The sequence below is a fragment of the Accipiter gentilis genome, chromosome 1 (assembly GCF_929443795.1).
Source record: "Accipiter gentilis chromosome 1, bAccGen1.1, whole genome shotgun sequence".
NCBI lineage: Eukaryota > Metazoa > Chordata > Aves > Accipitriformes > Accipitridae > Astur > Astur gentilis.
This window is the reverse complement of record NC_064880.1, coordinates 35,954,735-35,982,138: the sequence shown is the minus strand read 5'-3', so window position 1 is coordinate 35,982,138 and position 27,404 is coordinate 35,954,735. Positions and strand designations below refer to the sequence as shown.

At 37.2% G+C, this 27,404-nt stretch overlaps 1 protein-coding gene across 6 annotated transcripts in view; it reads left to right on the top strand.

The window, feature by feature from the left end:
- SLC4A10 (solute carrier family 4 member 10) overlaps nt 1–27,404 on the top strand; it is a 160,427-nt gene that overhangs the window by 61,966 nt on the left and 71,057 nt on the right. For all 6 annotated transcript variants that reach the window (XM_049798918.1, XM_049798929.1, XM_049798910.1 and 3 more), the window contains 2 exons: nt 12,210–12,356; nt 22,068–22,206. In XM_049798918.1, the coding sequence (XP_049654875.1) occupies nt 12,210–12,356; nt 22,068–22,206 (286 nt within the window). The remainder of the gene's footprint in view (nt 1–12,209; nt 12,357–22,067; nt 22,207–27,404) is intronic.

Below are 27,404 nucleotides of genomic sequence, written 5' to 3'. Positions count from 1 at the left end.
TGGGTAAGAAAGTGGGAAGTTGAGAACTGTCTTACGATATTGGCCTAATAATTCAGATAATCTCTGAAAGAGTTGCATTTCAGTTTGTTTAGTGGATCCCAAACTTACTCTGGTTACTACTGTACTTGCACTCTTGTATTGAGTTTTGTGACCCCCCAAGTCATAATTATTGGATGAAACTGGATTTCTGTTTCACATATGATGTCCCATCCCTGAGACTGGAACTTGCTGATTTTAATTGTTAGCTTCTTGTGGTGGGACATGGAAGGTTCTTGTCTTTGTCATACAGAGCCACGGGAACTAGCCAAAAAGAAATACTAAGATCTGGGATGTATTTCAACATCCTACATCTGAAAAGTTACCTTCCTCAGGTCTAAAGAGAGGTTTCTCCATCTGTGCATGAACCTGAGCTTTCTAAATGCCTACCCTTCATTACTTCATTTTTTTTCCCCTTTTCTATCTGGCTGTATGAATTTTGCTTTCTCTGCTGCATGATGGCCATATTGATGATTTCATGTGAATGTCAACATGATGCACAGCAACTCCCTGTTAATGCTTCCCTCAGCCGTGCCTCAAAAAGCAGACACGGCTGCATTTTGAAAGGCGGCCTGGCTGTGTTAGTCTGTATGAGGTAGTCTCGCACAGAAGGATGTAAAATGTCACGCAGTGTAGCATATATGAGGTAGGTGGCTCTCTGCTCAGTCTGAGGCAAGTCTGAGTACATGCAGGGGAAGATCTAGGGTGTCATTTAGGGTTTTGGTGTCTCCAGGGGTAAGTGGCTGTCAGTGGATCAGGCTGACAGTGACAATTTTGGACTTGGGCACATAACCCCCTTTTTTGAATCTTGCACTTAGTCTCCTGTAGTCTTCAGTTCCTTGATCACATCCTCGGACAAAGTGAAACTATTGTATCTGTTGTCCTTGGAGAAATACCTGATAGAAGAATGGATGCTCCCTGCCTTCCCTTCTCCATGATACTGACTCACAGATTTTTTTATGGGGTGAGCCTACCCTCAAAAATAGCCTTTTGGTGAGTCATATTGCTGATGATGGTAAGGTGGCATTTCAAAAATGGACAACTTTCTGGAGAATGACAACTTTAAGCTCAGTCACATGGGTAGACTCAAGTATTAAGGCAATCAGGATTACTATGATATTCCACATGTGACTACATGGAACCTAAAGCCTCATCTCAAAATTTGAACAAGCACGTAATTTGAAAACTATTTAATTACTATTTTTCCCCACTATCCTATATGTATAGAGTTGTTCCTGTGAAATAACAGTGAAAATATTCTTTCAAAAATCTGCTCCTAGGATGTTATCAATAGAAATTGGAATATGACAATGACCACCCCCCCAATTTTTCCATCAATTTAAATTGTTTAGAACACTGAAAAATTCTGTAGTTAGCTAGTGAGTCTGCTTTCCTTTAAAGTAAAATCACAGTGCTTCATAATGTTCTAACAAAATAATTACTCAATGTAGAATCCTTCATAATGCAGTTAGCTTTCTCAGATAAATTTCATGTCCACTCCAAGATCAGATCAGTGTCTTTAAATATATAATCACTGCATCCAGAAATACCAAGTGACATAAAAAGATTTTAAGAGATTGTACATTTTAATATCCAATTGCTGTTAATAGCATGTCCATTTGTTTTACAGCACATCTAGGCACTTTTCCATCTGAAAACAGTGGATGTGACTCATAAACGTCACTGTCTTATTCTTGTCCAGTGAACATTGTGTTGGGTTTTGCTGAAAACTTACCTTTTTCCTAATGACATAACAACTGTAAAATAGGAAATTATATAATCAGGTGCTAATTGCATAGCTTAGTAAAAATCATATAATTAGATAATTAATATGTATTATGTAATTAGCTCTTTGACAGACATTTAATTGAGTTTATGTTTTAAAAATGTAAATAGCTAGTTACTGAATATTCTAGCAAAGACTAGTTTTGACAGGGTTTAAGTTTCAATAGCACCATATCAGCAACATTTCAAAACCTGCAATTCATAGGAAGAACTAAAGGTTGTTTAAATCTGAAAATCAGTATTAATTTCTTCTGATTAAATCTTAAAATTGTAAGTATTTTGCTATTTTTTAATTTTAGATCATCAACATTCAAATGTCAGAGATACTGATTTAAATGTGTACTAAAATTTCCATCTGAAATTTCTTGGCTGAGCAAATACTTGTATTTGCATATTTTGGGGCAGCCATTGTGCAAATATATTACAAGTACATATCTTGCTGAAAGCATGAAAATATCTTGGTGATTAATGCTGCCTGGAAGAACATCCACAAGACCAGAATTTTGCCTCAGTCTCTCTAGATCAGTGTTTTTTTTCCCTGAGCAATGTAGTAAAAATCTGGGGACATAGGACAGGAACTGCAGTACTTCTGGGAAGAGAAGAGATGTGGTGCTCGTTTTAGTGCCAGTAATGATACTTGCAATGTGTACTTCAAATAGTATCTTTCTACTTAAGCTTTGTAGTGCTTCAGAGGTGGATTGTTTGCAGAGTTTGGCATTCATATTTTCAGCATGAATGATTTTTCCAAGTAATTCATTTTTCCCAAGTTGTAAGGTCAAGATCAGGCACTAATACCAAACAGGTCATTTGTCTGACTGTTGCATTAATGAAGGGACAGAGAAAGCATTTCTAAAAGCAAAACAAGAAGCCCATCTCCCCTGGTTATAATCACATATTTTGCACGTTATTTTTCAATGCGTGTATAGACAAAATTCCTACTGAAATAAATATGCTCTTATTTTCATCAGTGGTGGAATTCCTAAATGAGAACTGGGCACTGATTCGGGATGCTAAAGTACTTAATTGCAAAAGGACAGGTTGTACATGTACCTGTACTGGAAGCAGGTGGGCAAGTTTTCATAAACAGATGTGCACATCAACAACCAGTTGCACTCAGACAGCTTGCTTACTCCATGTTGTTGTCTCTGACTATCTGCCATTGCTTGAATGCATGTTCAGTAGTAACAGTTTTCTAACAAAATGGATATACCTACTTTTTCTCTCATAAGTTAGAAATATTTGGATTGATCTGTACGTGTCTGGAGATCTCAGAGTCTCTCAGATCCCACGCTGAGACTTTTGGACTATGTAGATATGCAATACGATTGGCACTAAGTGCACTCTGACTAAGGTCTTTTGCTTATGCCCTCTGTACCAGCTGAGAGTGAAAATGACTGTTCCATGGCTGTCCTTGCTAGAGGTGGTCAGCTTCAGATACTGGATTTTTGTGGCAGGATTTCAGAACTGCTGTGGGTATTGCTGTGGGTGTTGCTGTGGCCTGGTTTGAGAAACAGCTTTGATAGGGAGATGGCTGGAGATAGAATTGTTAGGTGGAGGTCCAGGCATGAATCAGGGATGAATTCTGGCTCTGTTGGAGGAAATCGCAAAATGATCCTTGGTTCAGAGAAGTCAAGATTTTGCTTAAGCTTTTCATGTTTCATACATTTTTATCTGCCTAAGTGGTGTGGGAAAAATTTCTCTCATGGGAAATTGTTTGTATCTTTCACATCTCTCAGGATACATAAAACACCATATCCAGTATATAAATCACTGTACATCAGAATATGCATTCTGACACTTTTGACAAAATTTAGATTACATGGAGTGATTACTGAAAGTCACAGAGGACTTCAAGCTAATTTAGGAAATAAACATCACTAGTGCAACACTGAATATGATACAGAAGCTGAGGATTTAAATTTAATAAACCAAAAATTAATTTGAAATGTTAGTGTGCTTGTAGAGATGTTTTGTATTTAAAAACCTGCACAAAGGTTAATTTTGATAGTAGATGTCCTGCTGACTAAAAAAAGAGAAATCCCAGAGTATTTAATTATTCTCTTTTAAAAATGGTTATTTTAGTTATTATTTCTTTTTAGATTTGTTAGTGTGTGACAGTAATTTAAAAATTATTTTCATGAAATTTTGATTATATACAGTTAGGGTTAATATATGAAAAGCTCTTTGTGATTGAATTCTAATCTCCATATATTATTTAGTGAAAATCTGAGCGGCTCCAGATATTGAAGTGAGCTTTTATTCTCAGAGACTGGACACTTTTTATAGAAGTAACATAATAGTGGACCTGTCTGCCACTGGCATTGTTTACCTGAAAATTAGTAGGACCTAGCAGCTCACAGGACTGAAAGAACATAAATGTTATTAACCTGCTGGCCTTGATTCAGCCTTGCCCCCATGTAGAAGCAAGTCAGCTACTAATTCTGCTTGGCCAGACAGGAACATCGACCAAGGTCTCCCCTCCCTTTGGCTGCCAGGACGCTACAGCCTACTGCAAATAATTTGTTACTCTGTCAGTACAGGTCGCCTGCTCCAAGCATCCTTGCCTCTGCTTCACTTGGGTGCCCCATTCATCCTGATGTTCTCTTTGACCTATCTCATGCCCCTTGCGGCAATGTTCATTAGACTTAGAGGGGTAGAATAGAAGATGTGGAAGAGCTCCAATATAAACAGTTGGACAGAGATTTGGGTTAGTCTACGCCTGCAATGTCGGATGTGGTTGTTTAGCTGTAGGTCTCTACAAAAAGGTCTCTTAAAAAGAACCATTTTGGCTTTACAGGCACAGAATTCTTTCATTTTGTTGTCTACCAGGTATTACATGCTCTAGCTGGTTTCATTTGTCATTTCTAAGGCACATTTTTCTGTAGTGCCTCTCATCTTGTTTTGTCACCTTTTTCCTATGTCTGAATATTCCTTGAGATCTCACTTACTTTTCTCCTGAGCTGTGCTTGCCCTCTTGCCTTGGCAGTTGCCTGGTTTGGTCCCTTTGCATGGGTGTCTTGTCCCTTCCCGGCTGTTCCCCTATTTGTGGGAAGGGGGTTCACCTTGAAGATTCATGAATAACTGTGCAGGGCATTTTCACAAAAATCTCTTTGAAAGCTCACATGAAGAATAATGAAATAATGAAAGCAAACAAGTTACCACGTAGTGTTGGCTCAGTGCCACGTTCTTTTGTTGATCATGAGCCTAGGGTTTTGAAGTTTGACTTTGCTCTGAGCTTCACTGACAAGAAACCTTTTCAATATTTGTGGGGACTAGTATTTCCAAATATTTCACCTTGTGAAATTTTGATAAATGAAATTGGTATAAACCAACTTGCCATTATTGGTGAAAGCTGCAAAATTGTAGCATCAGAAGACAGTATCATTCCGTTTTTAACATACAGCTGTGCTGGTACTGAGCTTGCATTTTTTTTTTCTTTGCTTGTTGCTAATTTAGAAATATAGGTCAAATTCTTCCCTCCGATAACTACAGCTTCGCTTTCCATCAGTGGAAAGTGTGTGTGTGTGTCTCTCTTTTACATTCTGTGTCTGCTGACTTTCTTTTTTTTTTTTTTATCTATTGTGTGGCAAGGTCTGAGACCTGATCTGGTGATAGAACCATGCATGCAACACCTCTGGACTCCTCTGAAGCAACGTAGGGAAATAGGGAATGAACCTAAGTGCAGTTAAAAAGACTTTTTAGCCCAGCCACAACCTGGAAAAATGTTTTGTTAAAAGGAGAGATTTGTTGGGAGGGCAGTTGTCAGGGCTCTTTAAAAGGTCCTTAACTTTAGTGATTTCAGTGACATGCTCTTATCTTCCATATTCAATATTCCTTAATGCTTTCTTAGGCCACGGATATAATTTTTTTTTTTTTCTATATAATTTCTGTTGTACTTTAACCTAAAACATAAGGTACATGTATGATCTAAAAAATTTGTGAAGGCTTTCTCAAGGTCAGTTCCTCCAAATTATAGCATGGCATAAAGGTGAAAAATGTCCCTTGAGCAAGCCATCACCACAAACAGCAACGTAAACTGTTGGTTTAGGAAGCATTGCCTTTGTCCTTTCTGCTTTCTTTTTAGCTCTGCCTCCCTTCTGCACTACAGTAACGGATCATGAGTCATGTACTCTCTACTCCTACACAATTCACCATAATCACTTTTTCTCCTATGAGCAAAAAGGCAATTCTTTTAACTCTACATGGACTGCTGGTTTTCTGTCTCTACCACACTGTTCATTTTTGAGAGGATGGAAAATTGCATTTGTTTCAGCTGTAGCTCGTAATACATAAAAGAGGCTTCAAGGCACTGAGTGTTTTCCAGAGAAGGGCGAAACCCCTCCAGTCCTGCTGAGGTCAGCAGTCATTTGAGACTTGGCTCGAACCACTGGCAAAATATTCTCTCTCCAGGCATCTTGACTTTGCAGTGTTTCCTTAGTAGGTCACAGAAGCCTGCCTTTGCTCTTTCTGGAGATGTTTCAAGACCCATCTGTCCCCCGTCCGTCACGCCTGTGAGCAGGGATCTGAAGGCCTTGGTCTCAGCGGGTGCCTAAGGCAGATGTGGATCGTTCCAGGTGGAAGGCGGCACAGGCAGGTGTACCGCAGGCACCTGGTGCTCATGGATGTTCAGATCTGGGACAGTCACTTTTTATGTGATAGGCCCCGACTTCGCTGGTTCATTAAGGGACTCTCAAAGTACCCACTTGAGTCCCACGTGCCTGGTGTAGCACGGAGGCCCGTGGAACCTCTGCTGATGGGGAAGTGGGAAGGTGAACATGCTTCATATGTGTGTTCTTCCTACCAAACGGGTGTGTGTTTTCTGTGTTAAAATTTTCATTGGAAGGAGAATGGGAGGCACTGGGGCCAAAAATATCTGTACTCTTACTGTTCCGTTAAAAAGATCTTAATTCTTCTAAATGAAGGGCAACATTTACAGTTCCTTTCTCTCCATCTCCATTTTCCCTTGCAATGTCACATCCATTCAGACAACTATAATGGGATTTCCAGAGGTTTCTAAGTTAAGTTGTCAAGCACCATAAATTATGATGGGATATATGTTTTCAAAGCTTGAGAAGTCCCACTACATTTCTTTTCCTTTCCATTTATTTAATGAATAAGGTAGGTAGCTAGAACAAACTTCTGTTTTAAAGACCCAGAATGCCAGGTTCTGAAAACCACTTTTAGATGTTACATCTGTCATTTTCAAGGGCTATGTAGAAAATACTTGTATTTCTGAGGTTGTCTTTTTAGATGGTTAGTTTGCTATTGGGTTCTTAAAATACAATTTAGGTATAAGGAAGGATTTCTTCTTTAGAATACAGTAACCCCAAACAGTCCTTCTACTTAGATTTTATTCTAAGAAATGTGTCTGCAAAAGGTATTCATATGAATAATGTATGTTTCATATCTGTCTTTTCTAGGGCAAAGAATTCATACCTCCACAAAGTGGATATATTTACAGCACAATACACTTTTTCTTCAAAAGTTTGGGGGAAATCCTGATTTTTACATCTGCTTGTATGTGCTTTCATGTGTCTGAAAATCAAATATATTTTATTTATATATAAAATAGTATAATTAAATATAATTAACAGGATGCCTTTAAAATATTTTATAATATAATTTGGATTTATTAATGTAATCCTGTAAAAATTAAAAAGAACACTGTATAACAAAGGTCATTATTTCTTTAATCCTTCAAATATTTTTACTTAAAGAGTGTTTTAACACTTCAAAGGTAAACCACAAGGGGCCAAAGCCTCTTTCTTACACTATAAATGCATAGATTTGAACTAACTGTATATTCTGGGTTTTGTTCCTCAGCTATGTGCAATTTGATTAAGAATAGTCTTCTTTTCAAAACAATATTTATACAATTTAATAGTGGATGTGTAGCATTGTATAAAGATGACATTGCAGAGCAGATCAATTCAGTGTATTGCATTTCTTTAATAAGCTTTCAGATTATAAATAATCATAGTATATGAATGTATTTTTTCAGAGGTTCAGTTTTTAAAAATGATTCACTCCTAAATCCTAATACTGAAAATATTTATGCATGCACTTACGTTTAGCTTTCCTAGCGGCACATCTTGAATAAATCAACATTTTAGTTCAGAGTGTATTTTTGCAGGAACAAAATCATAGTCTTTCTGTGATAAAACTCTATTGATGTTAATGTAAGTTTAGTTGAAAAAGCTCAGGAAGATCACATAAGTCCTATGGCTCACTGATATCTAAATTAATTCCTATTTTTAAAAGTATAACATAAATTAAACATAACATAAACCTTGGAGAGGAATAAACCTTTCTCAGCATAGAAATTTTCATTTGTTTTGAAGTAAGAATCAGCAGAAGAAATCCTTTTTGATGTATTAGATGTAAATTTTTTTCTGAGAATGGACAATAGGCCAATCTCTTAAGGGTGTCTAGAACTACAGATCTGCATGTGTGTACCTGAGTGCATTTCATCTGTATATGTTTCTAGGGACCTGATTACGTGTGGCTCACTGTGCGTGCATGTGCAAAATACCTTACAACATACCCACCATAGTCCTTGGCTGAGAGGTACAGAATAAAGAAATGTTTCAAGTATGATTTTTCCCATTATAGGACAGTTCCTTGGAAGAGGGGAGAAGCAAACCAAACTGACTGAATACAGTAATAATAAAATAAACTGTAATTGACCTCTTCAGCTGTTAACATTTTTTGGAAGAAAACACAAGCATTGGAAAAATACAACTGAAAAAACCTGTTTTGTAAACATGCAATGAAATGCAAAACATTAATCCATTTGTAGATTTTTGGCTAACAGCTTTAGCCCTTTCTCGGGTTATGGGACTCTACAGCACATGGTGCGCAGCGTAGGTGATAAAATTGTCCAAAAGTGATGCCCAGCATAGTATTTTTGAAGACTTGGCTTTAAAGACTTATAAATCCATTGTTTGTTATGCTCACCTCTTAAAACTGTGTATAAATTCTGTGTGAGAATGGTTCTTAGGTTCTACCTGATGTAACTTACAGTTATTACTATCTCCCACACTGCAGTGCCTTTGTAACCTTGCCAAAAGAATGAGAAATTATGAACTAATTAAACTAGGTGCTGTGCAAATGTACAGCAGAACAGGATTATTTTACAACATTTAAGCAATATTTAGGCATTTTTAGATGGCATCCTGATGAAGTAAATAATAAAACACACACAAAAAGCTCTTAAATGAAAGAAATGCCCTTATACAATTAGTTATAAATGATAAGGAACAAATCTGAATCCTATTGGATGTCCTGCAATTGACTTCAGCCAAATTGAAATTATAGATGATCTTTCTTTGGAGAATTTAGTCAGTTTAACCCATATAGTAAATATAGGTGCTGAAGGTATAAAAATGGCTGTTAGAAGAAAAGGTCTTCTTTACCCAATTTTGCATTTTTGGGGAGGAAATATGCTTCCATTGGTGTGACTTGGAACTGGTGTCAGTGATGTTCAGGAGCTATCCGCAACCTGGATTCATGTTATGCTGGGACAGAAATCTTCTAGTAACTGCTTTTGTGCACAACATTAAAATGACAGAGCCTAGCTGATTCTTGGGACTTGCTTATGGCAATGGGAATAAAAGCAAATCCTCTTTAGATCCTCTTGAAATGTAGAATTTTTGGAAAAAAAGTTGTTTTGGAAAAAACCTTGTTTTAGAATTGTGGCTTAAAGGTTCATTTGGTATTTCTGTTAGAAGTTTTATATTAAGCAGAGTTCTTGTTTATTCTCATCTTCAAATTATTCTCACATTCAAATAATGCAGGTCTGTAGGGGAAGAAAAATCTGTTGAAGAGCTTCATTGGAGCAGGCATGGATGCTCCTCTCCAGAGTAAGGCAGCAAGAAATTGTCCATCAGAGAAAGCATGGTGTTTCTGCCCTGCTCTGTCCTGGAGACTGCAGGGGAGCCTCCTGCTTGGCATTCTGGGCTTGGGAAGTTTATGGAGCTCACTGGAAACTCTTCTTTAGTAATGTCTCAGTCGACTTGTACAGGAAAAAGGACCTTACATTCCAGGCACTAGTTTATAATCTTCACCATCAAAAGGTTACTTGAAGTAAGGTCATTTTAGTCATTGGATTTCTTTTGTCTTACCTATTTTTTTTTCACTGTTTCTATCATTCACTGTCATTTTGCCAGCAATTTAAAATTCATTAATTTTTCTTTTGTTCCCAGCTGGTCTTTTTTTGCTCTACAGTTGTGGTCTTTTAATAAATCAGAACTTCTTAACTCTTTCAGATTTTTTACTTTTGCATTTTGCTCTATCATTTTTCTATAGAAATCTATTCCTTTTCCCCTGTCAATTTCTCTTCTTTCCTCTTATTTGCCTGAACCTTGTTACAAGGACCTAGGTTACTCTCTGTTTATTGAAATTATGCCTTGGTAGAACTCTGTTGGCCTCAGTAGGTTCACACAGAAGGAATGAAATCCATTTTGCTTTTTCTTGCTTATCCATTTCAGTTTCCAGGTTCCTGTTTTCTTTTCAGTGTGAACTGATTCTGTCTGTATAGGGAGAATTGTGGTATTCAGACACACATGAATGTTCTGGCATTTTAGGGCCCATTTCCTGGTTTACTGAATAAAGAACAGTCTGGACTTAAGTCCTGCATTCAGCCCTGGAAATTAATTGAAGTGTGAACCTGAATCTCCATTTCCTGACGCAGGTACAACCTGAGCATTGAAGTGGCAGAAAACTAGGATAAGCATACCCACTTCTATCACAAAGCAGCAGGAATGAATTAAATTACTAAATTAAAAAAGCCATCTATTTGCACCTCTGGAAATTATTAAAGTCTTAGGAAGGGTAACTCCATTCCTTTCAAAATGTTGTTTTGGGTTTTTTTCTACCCAAGGAAGGGGGAAGGGGAGTGTTGAGTACTACATTACAGCTGTTCCTTCAGTATCTTTTACTGGGTTCTTTCTATGGAATACATTTTTCCTTGTTTTACACACCACTGATTGCAATACATTTGAAATACACCAAAGGCAGCAGTTCTCTTTAAATAATTTCTTGGATTAAATGTAATAAGCAAGAAGAAAGAGGTAGCTAATAAATAGATAAATAAAATTTTCAACTTGTGGCGTTTGCTTCAGAAAAATCTCCTGACTCCTGACTTTTGGGGAGAATAGTCTCCCCAGAATTGATGCCTCGGCTTTCTAGTCTCCTCTACATGAATCAAAGTTGAGGAAGTAACTAGCATGGTGTCCAGAGCCTTTTCTCCAGCTTTTTTAGCTCTGCCTCTACAGAGAATTCCTGTCAACCTTGAATTTCTTTGATGTATTGTGACAAATGCTGCCTTGCTGTGTTTTCTGCCCCCACTGGAGTCTCCATGGGATTAGAGATCACGTGCTACCTTAGCTTAGTGTTCTTGACCTTTTTCAGATGATTGACACTGCTGAATGATTACAGCAAAGCAGCAATTATCCACTAGCTGTGTTATGCTCATTTCAAGGAGAAAATAAATGTTATTTGAGATGAGTAATCTAGCCTGTGCCTTTCCGCTGAATAAATGTAGGAGACCTGCCTGTAGTGAGTCATGATTACTTTCCATTTGTTGTGTTTTGTGGTACTTTCTGCATATTTCCCCCCGTGCTCTCCCTCTTCTAAATGCTTTACTGTGCTCTGATCCTGTTAGCCCACATAGCTAAGAGAGCTAAATCTTTTGCGCTTGATCAGCAACATAAAATTCCTCAGGCTCAAAGATGGTGGTAGGCATGGCAATGTGTACCTTCTTACATATTTTAAAAAATAAATAGAAGAAATGAAAGCACCCTAAGCTACCAGCAGTGTATTTATGATGTGAACACATAAAGTTGTACAGGGATTTTGCAGTCTAGCTTCCATAGTGTTTATTGTTTTTTCGGTCTCCTTTTTTTTTTTCTTTTCCCTTCAGTGAATTTCCCACAAGAATTCTGTCAAGGTTTGTCTCATAAACAGCAATGAGTTTTGTAAAGTTCCTGTACACACAAAGCAAACAGCAACTTACCAAATGTTCAATGCAGAGAGATCCATGTGTCTCTTCGTGTTACTTTTTTGGAAGACATTTTACAGAGCGCCTGTCTGGCATTAATGAAAGTTCACACACAGAGATGCAAATTTGAAGGAAAAAAAAAATCTGGCACTCTGTCATAAAGACTTCAATAATGGGATTTTGTCCTGTATGAAGGGGTTGTATATCTGTGATGTTATATCATTGTTATTGTAATCAATAATGTTACAACTATTAACATTTAGACTAATCAATATTATACAATTACACACTTATAATAATTATTATATCATTAATGCTGTTATGGTTATTAATATAGTTACTATGTTGCCACAGCTCCTTTTTAAAAGGTAACTTTTTTTGCCTATAGGCCATCGGACATTGTTCATTGGAGTTCACGTGCCACTGGGTGGAAGAAAAAGTCACCGACGCCATAGGCACCGTGGACATAAACATAGAAAGAGAGACAGAGAGCGAGATTCAGGATTAGAAGATGGGAGAGAGTCTCCTCCTTTTGGTAAGATAATTTTTTGGCATAGATATTTTAATAATAATCATCACTATGATTATGCATATTCTGTCCTGTTACGGCTTGGACACAACTAGCGGTGGGGTTTTGGAGAACCCTCCAGACCCTCTCCAGTCTCTGCTGGAGAGCCAAGATTTGTTCCTCTGATGAAGGGCAGCAGCCAGTGGTAGTCAATACAGGAGAAGTCTCTGTAATTTCTACCACTGTAGGTGACTGTCCATAAGCGTTCTCGTAAAGGTAGACTGCCACCACCACTGAGAGGTGCCAAGTGCTTTATGGCACCAGCTACCCTCAGTGAAGTCTCTGGAGTGTTTGCCCCCAAAACGTAGCATAGAGGAGTTGTAGTTCTTTGCAATTAGTTTTGTAATAATGTTGATGTTACTGAAGCTGTAGTGTTTTATCAGATATGAACTGTGGTCCAGATCACGTTTGCCTTTTTCCTTACATGACCCTGTAGTGTGCCATTGTGAGATGAGTCAGCTAACTGAGGACTTGAGAGCAAACACAAAAAAATACCTTTCAATAAACAAACCTGATACAGAACTCTTAAATTCTCAAAATTTTAAATTAAAAAAATATTATAGAGAACAGAAAAAGGTAGCTATGAATAAATTAGTCAAGCTTTGTCTCAAAACACAAGACTATTATTTGCTGTTCAAAAATAAAAAGCACATGTGCTGAAATGTCCAAGGCTGTAGTAAGTATTGAAATACAATGGAAGCATGTACAGAAAACAATTTGTCAGTATGCAGTAGAAGAATGTATTTAAATCATGAGGGAAATGTGCCAATGTAATTTCAGGTTACAGAATAGTAATTATAAGACTTTCTTTTAATCCAAGGTTTGTATTATGTACGTAAAAAGCTTTGGAGCAAGTAGATTATAAGTGCTGATGTTTAAGTATATTGTAAAGAGCTTGAAATACTCAAATCTTTCACATTGAATTATACTGAGAATGAAACAAAGTCAAGACTTTTTCAAACTTAGTAGATATGAGTTATGTTTTGAAGACTGAACAGTGAAGAAAAAATTGGCTGTGGTGGTTCTGTCTGGAATGTATTTCAAATGTATGAAGACCCAATACTATATTGAAACCGGTTTCTTGGAAAACAACAAAGTTCATAAATTATTAAAGTAGTTTTTGAAAAGAATATGCATATATACATATAATGTCAGATTAAAAAGAAACAATTGAAAGTTACATTAGCCAAGAAGTGAGTTATCTTAAACTATGAAGCAGTGTCTTCTGTTGAGTCATCTGGTTTTATTTAAGTGCCAGTATGTGACACATTTTGGCTGAGAACTTAGCTCTGTTCTTTCAACTTCTGGAGACCTAGGCTTGTGTCCTTCCTGATGTCACAAGTGAAAAAAAAAAAAGAAATTAATTGGCTGAAGCTGTCCTTAATAGCCTTTGACAGTTGTACATAAAATAAAATGCACTGTTCAACACAATTCTGTGTTAAGTGAAAATCAGCCTATGTTTAAGAGAGCTCCAAGAGTAGAATAGCAGCAATGTGAAAAAGAGAGTTTTGAACTGCATTTGGCGTACCCAGCACTTGTCTGCAGGCGTACTTGTTTGACATAAGTGCAGGACTGCACTTTTGTAAGTCACGTTTTCACTTGTAAAGGTATTATAACTACCAATTAAAGGGTGTGTAGGTCATGTCACATAAACTATTACTTTTATAAAGCCCAGGACAGACAAGATATAGGCCAGAAACATGCAAGTCTTCTCTGGATCCAGAATGCTAAAGATACTCTTCAGAATGCCTGGGTGATAACGATTGAAAGGAGCCAAAGACAGAACTACCAAACATTCAGAAAAGTCTGGAAATATCCAATTTTTCCACCCTGAAATAATATCTAAGTTATAAAATTTGAGGATTTTTCCCCTTGGCTAGCTGACTTCTGGAAGTTTGGTCAGAGAACCAGACTTTGACTGAGCCTTGACATCTGTCCATCCAGGCAGAAATCTGGCATCCCGTAGGCAACAGTGAAAGGGATTTGCTTATGAAGGCAAATCTGAAAATTGTACAGTGATGGAGGGGTTAAGCACAGTCAGAGCAAGCAGACAAAATTGTGCAGGGATTAATTGTAGTCTATATCCATATCCTTGCTTTTACTATGGATTTTCCTTACAGGAGTTTCAGACAGGTTGTTGTGCTGCCTGGGGAGAAGCATTGCCTTTAGAGAGAATATAAGCATAGTTTTTCTATGCTTTATTTACACAGAGGGAGCAACAGATACTTCCCGCAATAAATCTGAATCCACTAAACATCAATAGCTCTTATTCCCCATGACCACAAGGTTGTAACAGTACCCAGAGGCTGAAGGAAGTTGCAAGGAAGACAAATGCACTTCCCACTCTTCATGCATAACTCAATATGAGGGACTGTGCTACCTAAGAGAGCAGATCCAAAATAGTCCCTTAATTTATGAATCCATTCTGATTGAATTGAACATGCAGAAATGCGTTACTCCCTCTCTCTATAGACACCTTTTAACCCATTTCTGCTGAATAGTAGGAGGATGTATTCTTAGGAACTGGGAGGGAGGAGAGGAAAGAAAAAACATTTCAACTAGCAGGTGCAAGAAGAAAGAGAAAATAAGCACTGCGAGACCAGCTGATAGAAACCAATGCTTTGAAGTAAGTCAGAAAAATGCATTAGGATTTTTATGATACAAGAGAATAAATTAGCACTGTTTTGAAGCATTGCAGTAAAAGGAGGTATAATAAAAGCCAAAGATGCAACAACTGAGTAATAGAGAGGCTGGAACAAGTAAAGGCCTGAAATATTCAGACATGAAGTGCTCCAGACTGCTCAGTTAACCAAGCATGGGATGAAGTATTATTTTTTTGTCATAATTTGTAACTGTACAATTTATTATTTCATCTCTGAAGTGCCATTAGGCACAGATCTTGCTCTGCTATCGCTGCTTGAGGGAGCTGCATGGTGCACGTAGTGCTGTGGTGGTGTGCAGGCCCCACTCAGAGTGGACAGGTGCCACTGGTGAAAAACAATTTCTTAAACAGTCTTCTTTATATCAACTTTACTAGAAAACACCTGTATTCAATGTAATACCCATGGCTGGAAGCTTCCTGGTAATCCCTTTGAATCCTGGCTGGGAAAGCTGTACCAGCTGCTTTCTGAGGGAAAGTTTTTGCAGAGAATAGATTCTTTAGAACGTTCTGACGGCAGCTCATAAGCTTTTTTTTTTTTTTTTTTTTTTTATCTCCTACTGTCACTTTTCAAAAATAACCCGAGTATTCTCAGTGTGCAGATTCAGCGCTTGTAGGCAAATAATATGTCGAATATGTAGTTAGTGGAATAAAAAGGAGTCCTGTCCTTTGGGGGCACAGATCAGTTACTCAAGTTTTATTTTTGTTTTCCTCACACCTGATTCTCACTGTCTGTCTGTTGTCTCTTGATGAGATGAGGTTGTACAAGATGTTTCCATTTTGCTGTGATGATGTGCCTTTGAACTGCATAATTTGCAGATTACATGGCTTGCTCATGGAGAGGCTTTTTGGGTAGTAAAAATTGTAAATGAAGTGATTTTAAGATCTAGATTTCCACCACCTTGCCTCATAATTTTTTGGAAGAAAAGGAGAAATCCAGTGAAATTATCCACTTTAATTAAAAATGCAGTAATGCTGTTTGCTTTATTGAAGAGATTTACCGTTCCCAGCTGAAATGCTGCTGTTGTAATGTAGGCTCCAGTTTCATGCCTGCTTTAAGCTCCTCTCCTCCCCAGCTCTTCTTGTGGGGCAAGTATTGTGGCTGCTCTGTGAGTTAAATTAGGGAATTGATGCAAATTAAACCTCGTTTGACAAAGCTCCCCTGTTTCTAGCCTAGAGCAGCTCCTTGGTGCTGTTTACTGGGGGGGCGATGGGTGCCAGCCCTGGTGGGCTGCAGGGCCACAAGCTGGCCGGGACTGCTCCATCAGCACTGTGGGTCATGGTGGCACTGCAAGTCTGGTGCACATTTCCCTTTGGCTGGGAGGGTTGCGCTGGCTTGGTGTGCACGTGGATTTTAGTGGCGATTTTCAGTGGTTTTTTGATGTCTGTTTTTTGCCTGTAACCAGTGAAACAACTCTCTTGTACTTGCCATTAACGATTTAAAGATATTTATGTTTCTGTTTTAAAATGGGGTGGAATAGGAAGACTTTAGCTCTCAGCAGGGTGTCTTTAAGGCCAGGTTTTGTGAGGGTGAAGTGAATACAGCTGTGAGGACTGGGGTTTGATTTCAGCCTCCTGTGGTGTCTTCTAGGACTAGACACTGTGGGCTTGTGCAAGGTTTGGTTGGTTCTTTTAAGAAATCTGGCTTTAATAATCTCTACTTTTAAAAGAGGCTTAAATTTGTAATTCATGATATTGGATGTGGCAAGGGAAGCTGAGCAGTCGTGGAGGTGAGCCTAACAAAGGACTGTATGCACGGTTCGGGAAAGGCTTTCCAAAGGTAACGCAAGCGAAAAAGTGAATTGCAAAGGGGGACTTTTCTTGGTTACTAGAGGGGCTTGAAGAAAGTATAATGAAAGGATTCAGCTGACTATTTGGTAGCTAACCTCAAACCTTGAAGGGGTATTAAAGGGGCAATTCTAATTTTTTGTGAAGAGTATGGCTGTTAAGAGAATTCTACCCTTAACTATAGACTTTGTCTGCTGAAGGATGAACTTGGAAATTTGAATCTCTGGGCAGCTGTGGAACAGATTGCAGCAAATCTGGATTAAAATAATGTATCATAACTGCAGTTTTAAGAGTCTAACAAAAAGAAGAGAATTGAAGCTTGGGAATTGTCTATGTTGTCAGATCCAAAAGATAACATTATTTGTCATAGCCCTGAGGTGATGAAAACAATTCATGTGAAGAAAACGCGGAGAGAACTTCCTGAAAACAAGATTATACATATAGGGATAAACTGCCAGAGGAGCTAGCGAGGGAATACTTTCTCCCAACGTAACACATGGTTTCTAAGGTCTGTGGAGAGATTTTCAGAAGTGTGCTGTATGGCCATTTACTGTTTTATGTGGACTTCAGTAATTTAAATTTGTTTTAATTTTTACCATGTTTTCTAATTAAAAAAAAAAAAGTAATTTATGATCCCTACCTTTACTGGTTGCTGAGCTGAAGGGCAAAGTCCAATCTGCACAGGAAGGAGGTGTCGGGGGAGCCCCCATCCACTCCTTCTTGGTGAGTGCAAGCAAGAGGCTGATGAATGTTTGTCTCTGTGTGAAATGATCCTTTCTTTTCTGTGATCCTGTGATTTCACGCCATTTCCCCTTTCTTTGAAAGGAGTTATTACAGATATAAACTGTGTTACGCCACTTCACACCCTGTCTGCAGCCTGTCCTGTGCAGTGAGCAATAAAAAAAAAAAGTTTGTATATTTATTATTACTTTAATGTGAATGTACAAGAGCATGAGGCATGGATTAAATCTTGTCTATGATGTTTGCAATCTTATGTGAACTTCTGTAATGTAAATTTTATTTTAACATTTAGCATGTTTTCCAATGTAGAAAAAGTAATTTTTCACCCCTACATCTACTGACCCCAATAAGAAGTATTAGCCTACTCTTACTACCCTTAAATGCAGGTTCTCAACAGGCTTAGAAATACAGAAACCTGTTCTGACGATTGAGCTAATAGAGTGTTACCAGAAATACATCTTTGCAGTCTTTCTAGAGTTTATCAAGAGCAGAGGACAGAATCTGGATACATTTTATACCTACCCAGGGCTGTGTTTTTGCTTGAGGTGTGGCTTGGACAGATTGCCTGCTGTTCTGCCTGATGGCAGGGCAGTTTGTTTCAGGAGAAATCCTGGCACGCACTGAGGAGATGTGGATCACTCTGAATATGCAGTGGAGCAGGTTGTCTGCTGGGCTGAATTTATGTGGAGGGACTGAATGATCCTGCTTTCTTACCCCAGCCCAAGTCTTGATTTCACCTCGTTCCCGTAGGCAAGAGGGAGCAGTCCTGACCCAGAATTGTGGTTGCACTTAGGGACATCTTAATGGGGGAAGTGCCAGTTACGGTTCTTTCCTACCTGTGTTTTGCAAGGTGGGATGGTGATGTAGGCCACCATTCCCACCTGCCTGCACTCAGCGCTGTCCAAGGGGGCAGCTCCTCAGGTTGCCCTCTGGGAATTAGGTTATTAGCAGTTCTGGCTTTCAGTACTGCTGTTTTGGCATGTCTATGCCCGTATCTTGCTTTTGTTTTAGGGATGTTAATGACTTTACAAAGAGTTATAGTAGTGAGCAGTATGTTGGGTTGCTGCAGGGTTACTTTCTGCAACACTGAATCCCAGTGTGAATTTGTGCTTTCAACAATAGTGTATCCACCAGGTCTTAATTTTTACCCTTTTAACAGTGCAGTGGAGTTCTACAGATTTTTAAACTTGGAATACTCAGGTTTTCCCTGCATGCAATGAATTTGAGGTATCAGAGGTAGTTTGGATGTCTGTGTGAGGGCTGCACAGATGATGTGAGCAGAAGCCCAGAGAAACCCAGGTATAACACAAAGTCTGGCAGGAGGCTCCATGGGCTGGTGGAGCCACAGCAAACAGAAAGCTGCTTCAACTTTTCCTGACTGAGATGACTCATTAGCCAAGCATGGGTGGTTGTGGATGGTACTCCTGCTCCTTTCCTGTACCAGACTTTCTTCCCAGTCCCAGCTGGTCCTGGAGGATTCCCTGAACTGGTGATGAGCCATTTTCTTGGGAGAATCATCAGCTGCTTATTTTGGAACTTTAAATTCACATTGCTTCTGATATCTCTGTGCTCTGATATAAAATAACAGCAGTGATAGAAATACTAATGTAACCAATTAGTCCCATTCATTTATTTTTTTTAGCTTAATCTAGATTACTTTCATTACTTTTTAAAAATAGCAATAATAATATGAAGGATTTTTTTTTTTTACGCTGGCTGTACTACTTGAAATAGGGATAGACAGAGATAATATTCAAGCCAATTTCTGTTTTCCTATACTTCAAAAACCATTGTGTGTCCTAGTTTGCAAATATGCTTCTACACTGAGGATTAAGTTCCTACAGTTTGACAGTCAGCAATTGAAGTATTCTTTCATACTGTTTTTGAATCGCATATTACTCATTTTCCATATAACACATTGATGACATATTTGGTATTTATTACTCCTATGAATAAGAGCCAAATCCATCTGGCATTGCTCATATGAGTAATCCTGTTAACTCAGTTTTTATAAGTAGAAACAACAGATCTGATTTTTTTTTTATTTTATTGTGTTCCTATTGTTTAATTCTCCTAGAGTTTCGTCCTTGAAATAAAATTATTGTACTGTAAAGCAAACAATAACTTTTTTTTTTTTTCCCCCGGTTTCCAGCTTGGTATCTGAAAATCAATCTGTGGTTTGCAGGTTTCAGACACCAATACAAATTACAGCAGCAAAGAAAGATAGCCAGAATCTAGCAGCTAGTTTTACTGGTGTGTTAACAAGGAAGAAGAAAATTTAGTGCATATTTTGTCTTTTATATAGATTCTTCACTGTTGTCAGTAAAGTAGCTGTATGTTACACGGACGACCCAGTAAGAGCAAATCACAGCAGTAAGGTGTTTCCTTTTTACTACTCACCTGACTTCAAGAGATTTCTGATCCTCTGTTTTCCTTCCAACACTGAAAGCGTGCATTTGCATGAGTATCATAACTGTCATAAAACTGCAGCTCTGCTGTGCAAAGATACTCATTTATTACTTAACAGTAGCTGTTGCTATAAATCAGTTCTAGTGCTGATTTTATCAAGGGTACAGGATGTTCCTGGCAATGCTTATTCTCAGATCCTTACTGCAGTCCAACTCTCTACCGAAGTAGCTTGTTTTCCATGTTCTGTCACTAGACATGTGCACTTGTCGTTTGCAAGTTCATATCTTGCTGAATTTTGTCCTTCTGGGAAATAGTCTTCACAAGTTGCACGCTTCTTGACTGGAATGTACTTTCTAATCTCAGATTAAATCTTGATGTTTGTATTTACTCCATCCTTCTCTAGAATGTACCAACATGTGGATATGAGGAACATAAAGAATTAAAAAAAAAAAAAAGTTAGAGAGAGGCTGGAAGGGGGTCTAGAATAGAGGTTGAAATGGTCTTAAAAAAGAGGACTGAACAGTGAGAAGAATAATAAAAGAAAGGGTGAAGTGGAAGAGGTTGTTGAGGTTTTTTAATGATTTACCAAAAGTAATTTCTGTCCCCTTGCAGTTCCATTCTCTAGAGCTTAGCAGTACCTGAGCCCATGTCTTCCTCCCTCCACCCCTGTATTTCTTCCTGGGTTTCATTTCCTTGCTTTGTGAAGGAGTAAGTAGGCTTGACCATACTACATCTTTACACTCTGTTTAAGCAAATAGACCTCAGGTGAAAACTGTCATGTATTGTTTGTGTTTCATTGCTCTGGCAAGTTTACTACCAAAAAGGTATATTTACTGCTGAATTTAATCTCCTGTATCAGTGGCCCATTTAATTATTTTTGATCAGTGCTGTATTTGCTCTTTAACTAGCATTCAATGAGTACTATAATCTCAGTTTTTCCAAAATTCAGAGAGCTTGAGGATCCTATGCAGTGATGCTGTACACTGCTAGATGGAAAATACTGTACCTTGTTTTACAAATAAGGTTGTAGAACAGACCTTCATTTAGAGAATGTTAAGGAATCGCTGAACTGTTCTGCTGGATAATCAATTGTTCAGTTGACTGGCCCCTATCAGCTCTCACAAAGACTTTTGGTTTCTCTCAGAAATCTAAAATACATTAGCAGAAGAAATAACTATGTATTTCTAGAGACACTGGATTTCATCTAGAGTTTGTTCATTTGAGATTTGCATTTAAATAAGCAAATAGTTTTGTTTTTTTTCTTTTTTAAGACTTAACAACATTGAGTTATGAACACTGAATATACACATAGGTTAAGGTGCTCTGTGAGTTCTGGAAATTTTCTGAGTGATACAAAAAAAGAATACTATGTCTCCAAAATATATTTAGTGGTCTGCACTGAAAAGTTATGAAGAAAAATAACTGGTAAGAGGAATGTAAAGGGAAGAGAGAGACAGGAAGAATAAAATGGGGAAGTTGGGACAGATAAACACCGTGTTCATCTGGAACAGCCTAACCATGTAGGAACAGTTTATGAAGGGGCAGGGGATGGTAGGTGTAGAAAGAGATGTATTCTTTTTGAAGTTCCCTGTTGTATATTGGCATTAGAGAGGTTTCTTATGGTGTCTTTCTTCTGCTAGGTAAAACAAAGAATTTAGTATACCAGCTTTCTGAGCTGACCTAGATTTGTAGATTTAGACTTATGATGTGGCAAAGTAGTTTTTATAACACTGGAGTAAAAGACTTTTATCAGCTCTATCTATGCTTCTATCTGTGCTGCCTTTTTTCTGTGAGATACCATTCCAGCTTCCAATAGTCACTACTTCTGTACATCATGTTCTATCTTTAGATGAGTTTGTTTAATTAAGCAGACTAGACAACTACAGTAAATAAAGAGGTCTCAGTCTGAAGGTGTTTGTGTATGAATGTTCTTACAGCATAACTATAGTCACGTTTTCTGTGTGGCAGTAAGTGATACAGATGAAAGAGTCTGGACTGGATAATTAATGAAATTTTAGGTATTTGCTTGCTCAGGGCAAAAATATTGGTGTTCTGGATTTGATATTTTTATTTTTCCCCAGATACCCCATCACAAAGGGTGCAGTTTATTCTTGGAACAGAAGATGATGATGAGGAACACATTCCTCATGATCTCTTTACTGAGCTTGATGAAATTTGTTGGCGTGAAGGAGAGGACGCAGAGTGGAGGGAGACAGCAAGGTGAGTGTTTTCATGAGTTTTTAAAAATTATCTGTAGCTATTGGTTGCCGCTGTATTGAGGAATGATTTCAAAGCTGTGGCAAGCTCAGGAACAGATTTTGGATATAAAGCTTAAATAAAACCATAATTTTAATCCTTGGACTGCTAGTATTACAACAGCATTTGTTGTTTCCCAGAGCCAAATGTTTTCATCTGGATTTATGAAATATAGGTCAGAATGAATATCAAGGGAAACAAATCAAAATAAACATATCATATATATGAATTAAAAATTACTGGTTTTATTCATATTTTAGCTGATCATTTTAAGAAACTTTCAAACTTCATATTCTGTTTGAATCCTCAAGAAACTGATAAAATTACCATTATAAAATGATTAAAGCAAGGAATGCGATTACTTTTGGAGCAATAAAACTTTTACATATTCTAACTATCAATGAACAGTTGATTTTGAGACTTTTGAGTATTCAATGCTGGGTAATTTTGTTTCTGCAGAATTAGTGTGATAAGACTGTTTAGATTGCATTTCTGCTGAAAAAAATTAATATTGGAACAGAACTTTTTTTTTGTTACTATTTGTTTCCTTGAGCACCTAAATGGGAGATGACTTGCTTAGTGTCATTAAGACTTTACCTTTCCCAGCAATCCTTTCTTCATTTTTCTTCTTAGAACCTTAATTCTCTCTTTCCCTGCCAGTATTTGTGGACAGTGCTCCTCAGTGGTGTCCAGAAGTCTGTGGACAACATCTTTGGTGTCAGTAGGATAAAAACTGTGGAATTTCTGAATGGATTTTGTGGGGAACTACATATGTGGGCTGTTTGGCATGAATATGGCTGTTAGCTTTCCCTGTAATTTTACTGCAAATTCCTGCTGTCTGAGAGGGCCACAGAATTTTCTGACCTTCCCTTCCCTTATGTGTCCATAGGAGGCACAGACAGATGCTAAATACAGATCTTTACACGTAGAAAATTCTTATATGGAGATTGTGCTCTAAAATGAATGTAGTAGTGTTCCTAAATAATCTTATTAATATTCAGAGAGAGAAAAATCTAATCAAGTTAATCGTCTGCAGTGTTCTCATACTGATGAGGAATATATAGAACCTCTGCTAGGAAGGGTATCAGCTTCTATTGTGATTAAAAATAAAAATCACTGTGGCTTATGTTATTTTTAAGCAGGGAAATAGCAGCTTCTTTAGTTCAACTAAAAAAAAAATCCCTTTGCAAATCATTGAAGAATTGTGTTTCTGAAAAATTATAACAATTTTAGCATAAATATTTAATCAAGTTAGAGTTTGAAAGGAATAGGTGAAATAAAGGAATTTTTATTTAGATTGATCTGTTTGTAATGTACAGCCTTTCCAATTGTCATTTGGGAACAAAAGAATCAAAAATGTTTAACAGAAAGGAGATGAAATTCTTGAAAAAGGACAGGAAAAACAGCCAAGAAAACTGTATTTTTTGAGCTCAGAAAATAGAAGAGTGAAGTATAATAGCTAATAGTAAAAATTTCTTTAGCTTTAGAAATAAGGTAAAAACGAAGATTGGGGCTGCCATGCAGAAAGAACTGGTCAAAATAAATGATCTTTTTCAGTTTGGATCAAAAAATTTCAGACAGCATTTGATATGAGGTGGCTGGCTGTTAGAAAAGGAGAAGATGGCAGTGAAATAACCAAATTCAAAATAGAGGCAAGAGTCAAAGTGCTTTATCTGTGCAAATAAGAGGGTGCAATAATTTCCGTCCTAGAAAGCTGAAAGAACATGTATTTCATGATTATGGTAAATCACGTCTACTGTGAATCTATCAGCTGGGTGGTGGTACTATAGCAAACACAGAAACACTATTCAAGAAAGGATAAAAATGGTTGGAACAAACAGGCTTGATAGTCAGATTTCAGAGCTATGCATGGCTTAGAACAACATTTGAAGGAAAGGATAATTGTAGACTTGGAGCTAAGTGGAAAATTGGATAAAATGCAATACAATGGTGTAGAATGTCAGACTAACTTAATAGTGCTATTTAATCAGATAATTGATTTTTGTTTTTCTGACAAAGAAAAACCAGTGAATCTAATTTTTTTAATGTAAAGCATTTGATATGATACAGCAATGAAACTGTGTTCTGGTGTAAAAAATTTATTAGTGGGTAAGGAAAATTGAAGAGGTACAGCAGGTCGTGTTGAAAGATTAAACTATTAGTGTGGAAGGTAGTGACAACTAACTTCTGAAGAATTAGTCTTGGTAAATAGCTTTATTATTTAATGACAAAAAATAGGTTTGTAGTAATGAAACTTGCTGATGATAAGAAATTAGGTATTGTTACTGTAGAATTAGATAAAGATACCATACACAAAGAACACGGTGACTTTGGGTAATAGAAATGGGATGGTGTTTAATATGCAAGATCATATACTTAAAAACTAATACAGAGCATCACTTTCAATACTGGGGGTTGATCCAGGACTTAAGAAATACTGATTTGATTAAAAGCATGGTATGGAGAGGATACACCCCGAGTTTGTTGCTGTTCCAGCCTTATTATATGTTTTCCATCTGTGTGGATAATGCCACTGGAAGTATTTGTAAATCTTACTGTCTGGCTTTGGACATAGTTCCAGGTAGATGAATTTAAATGCAAACAATACAGAGGAAGACTTGGTCATTAATTGTATTTAATGTGAGTGATGGCACTAAGTGGTTCTGTATTATTTCACCAAGCTCTGCATGGACTGAAAGGTTGGGTTGACTCTGATGCAGTAAATCTGTATCTTCTTATTTTCAGTTTGATTGAAAGTGCATGCACAGTTGAACCTTAAATTTTTTAAAAATATCTTGAGCAAACTGCATGAAACTGTGAGACATTTTGTTCTTGGTTTATCAAAAGAGTTACATATCAAAGGGAGCCATGGATAAGATTTGACTGACGCTTGGTGTTATTTAGGTAAATCTCTACTCCTGTTTCATTTGTGTGGAAGAGTAAGTCCTTTTCTAGTTTTTTTTGTTTGTTTATTTGTTTGGGGTTTTTTGCGCTCAGTAGTTTCCAGTTGGACTCCAAGGTTTGCCAATCTCCAGTTCCCATAACACTGAGCAAAAACTTTCCTGCAGATTAATTAGTAGGAGCAAGGAAGTGCACTGCTGTTACCACCTGTTCCATTCCAGAATCTGATTTAGGCTGTCCCATCCATGGAATTAGTTAGTGAGCAGAATGGAATAGCTTAGTTATGTTGATGTAGTGATAAAATTAATTATTTTTTCCCCAGTAATTGATTTCAAGCTGGAAGAAATACATACCTTTTAAAATCGATAGTAAGTCTTATAATCATTTTTTTTATGTGGCCCAGCTGTACAATTGTGTAGAGAATGCATAACTTATAGTTTCTCTTCCAAGAAAAATGTTTCCAGTAAGTTTGTGAAGAAACACACTGAGGCGTAACAGTTGGGCTTATTTTATACACACAATAGTGCAAATTGCAGCTATTAGGAAAGCAATTCATGTTCAAATCTATCCTAATAGCCTCTTGTGGTCATGGCTGGAAAGTAGTGCCTGATTAGTAGCAAGTGTTACTCAAGCTGTTAGGACTTCTTAATCTGCTAATATCAAATGAATATTTTGGGAGAATATCACTACATTTCTGGAACAGAAAAGAATATGTAGTAAGGGAGAAATAGACACTTTGGAACCAACAGGAAAGTGTTTAGGCTTGAATTTTAATGAAACAGTACAGTTATGAAAACAAACCTCTGTCCGTAGTTTAGAAAGTAAATTGTTAATAGTGACTAGAAAATGGATGTACTAGGGAAAAATTACGAATATGAAGCGAAAATGCATCTCCCTTGGGTCAAAACTTTCTTCCAAAGAAACTAGGTCACAAAAAACTTAGGTTTGTCACTTCTGCTTTGTTTCTGACATGCTTGTTTACTTGGGTTCATTTTCTAATCAGCATAGGCAGGCAAAAGCTCGTGGAAATTTATACAGATTGTAAGATTACGTTAATAACATTGACTCTTGAGCAGGCTGTGAGTAAGTACATACTCCAGCTCGCTGCTGCAGACATAACAGACTGTAAAATAGATTATGTTCAACTCAGCACTTTGTATTGTGCACCAAAATGTTGTAACTGAGTGTACAGTGAAGTGTGCACACTCTTTTATTGACTCTTGAAAAATTGATGGAGATGACTTTAGAAGATGTAACACATGGATGTGTGTATATGTGTACACGCACACATCTGAGTAATATTTTTCCTATAGTAACATACCTTGCTGAAACTCTTGTTGGCACGTTTTGTTCCAGCAAGTATGCTATGAGAAGAACTAACATGGTATGATCGATATACCTGTGGTAGTATTTACCAGTCAAAGAAAATCATGAGTGAAGCTCCTCTTCTGTGTGATCAGACACAACTAAAATAGCTCTAAATGTATTACTGGCACATGGGATACATGCGACATGTGAGCTCAATATACAAATGGGGTTGGTGTTGTTTTCTGGGAAATTATGAAAGACTTATATTTATCAACCATATCAGTTTAAGGTGTTAAACTGCAAAAGTAAATATATTTTAAATTGTCTTTTTCTCTGAGAAACTAAAAAGAATAGAAAAACCTTGGGATCCATACTTGAATCTGGATTCCATTTCTAGAATCTTGTACATGAATTCAGAGGGTTGTTAAAAAGGTATTATGAGTTTTAAAACCACTTGAACACTTAGAATTGAATGACTATGTGTAAGATTAGAGATTTGTTTGTTTTCTGCTGCTGTTTCTCATTTGATATGTTAAATAAGGATTATCTGACATAACAGAGGAATATTTCTGAAAAGGTGAAAGGTGATAAACATGGCTTTCCCTTGATGAGTAAACTCATGTAATGCTTATTAAATCAAACCAAAAGTTTATTCCAAATGTAGAATTCTCTCAGCTGGGTATGATTTACGTTTATGTACTAGCCTGTTGGCTCATTAAGTAAGAATGTATAATAATGTGTTTAAACACATAAATTTTAGTAACAGTAGGAAATTGGACGCAACCCATAGAATTATACTATTCAGATTGATTGAAACTCAGATGAAGATGATCACGATGGCAAGTATGATTATTTGAGCAGTAGCAATAGTTTCCTATGGATTTTTATGTTGTGCGTAAGCTTTGATATCTGATTGACACCATAAACTCTAATTAAAGCTGTTTTTATGATTT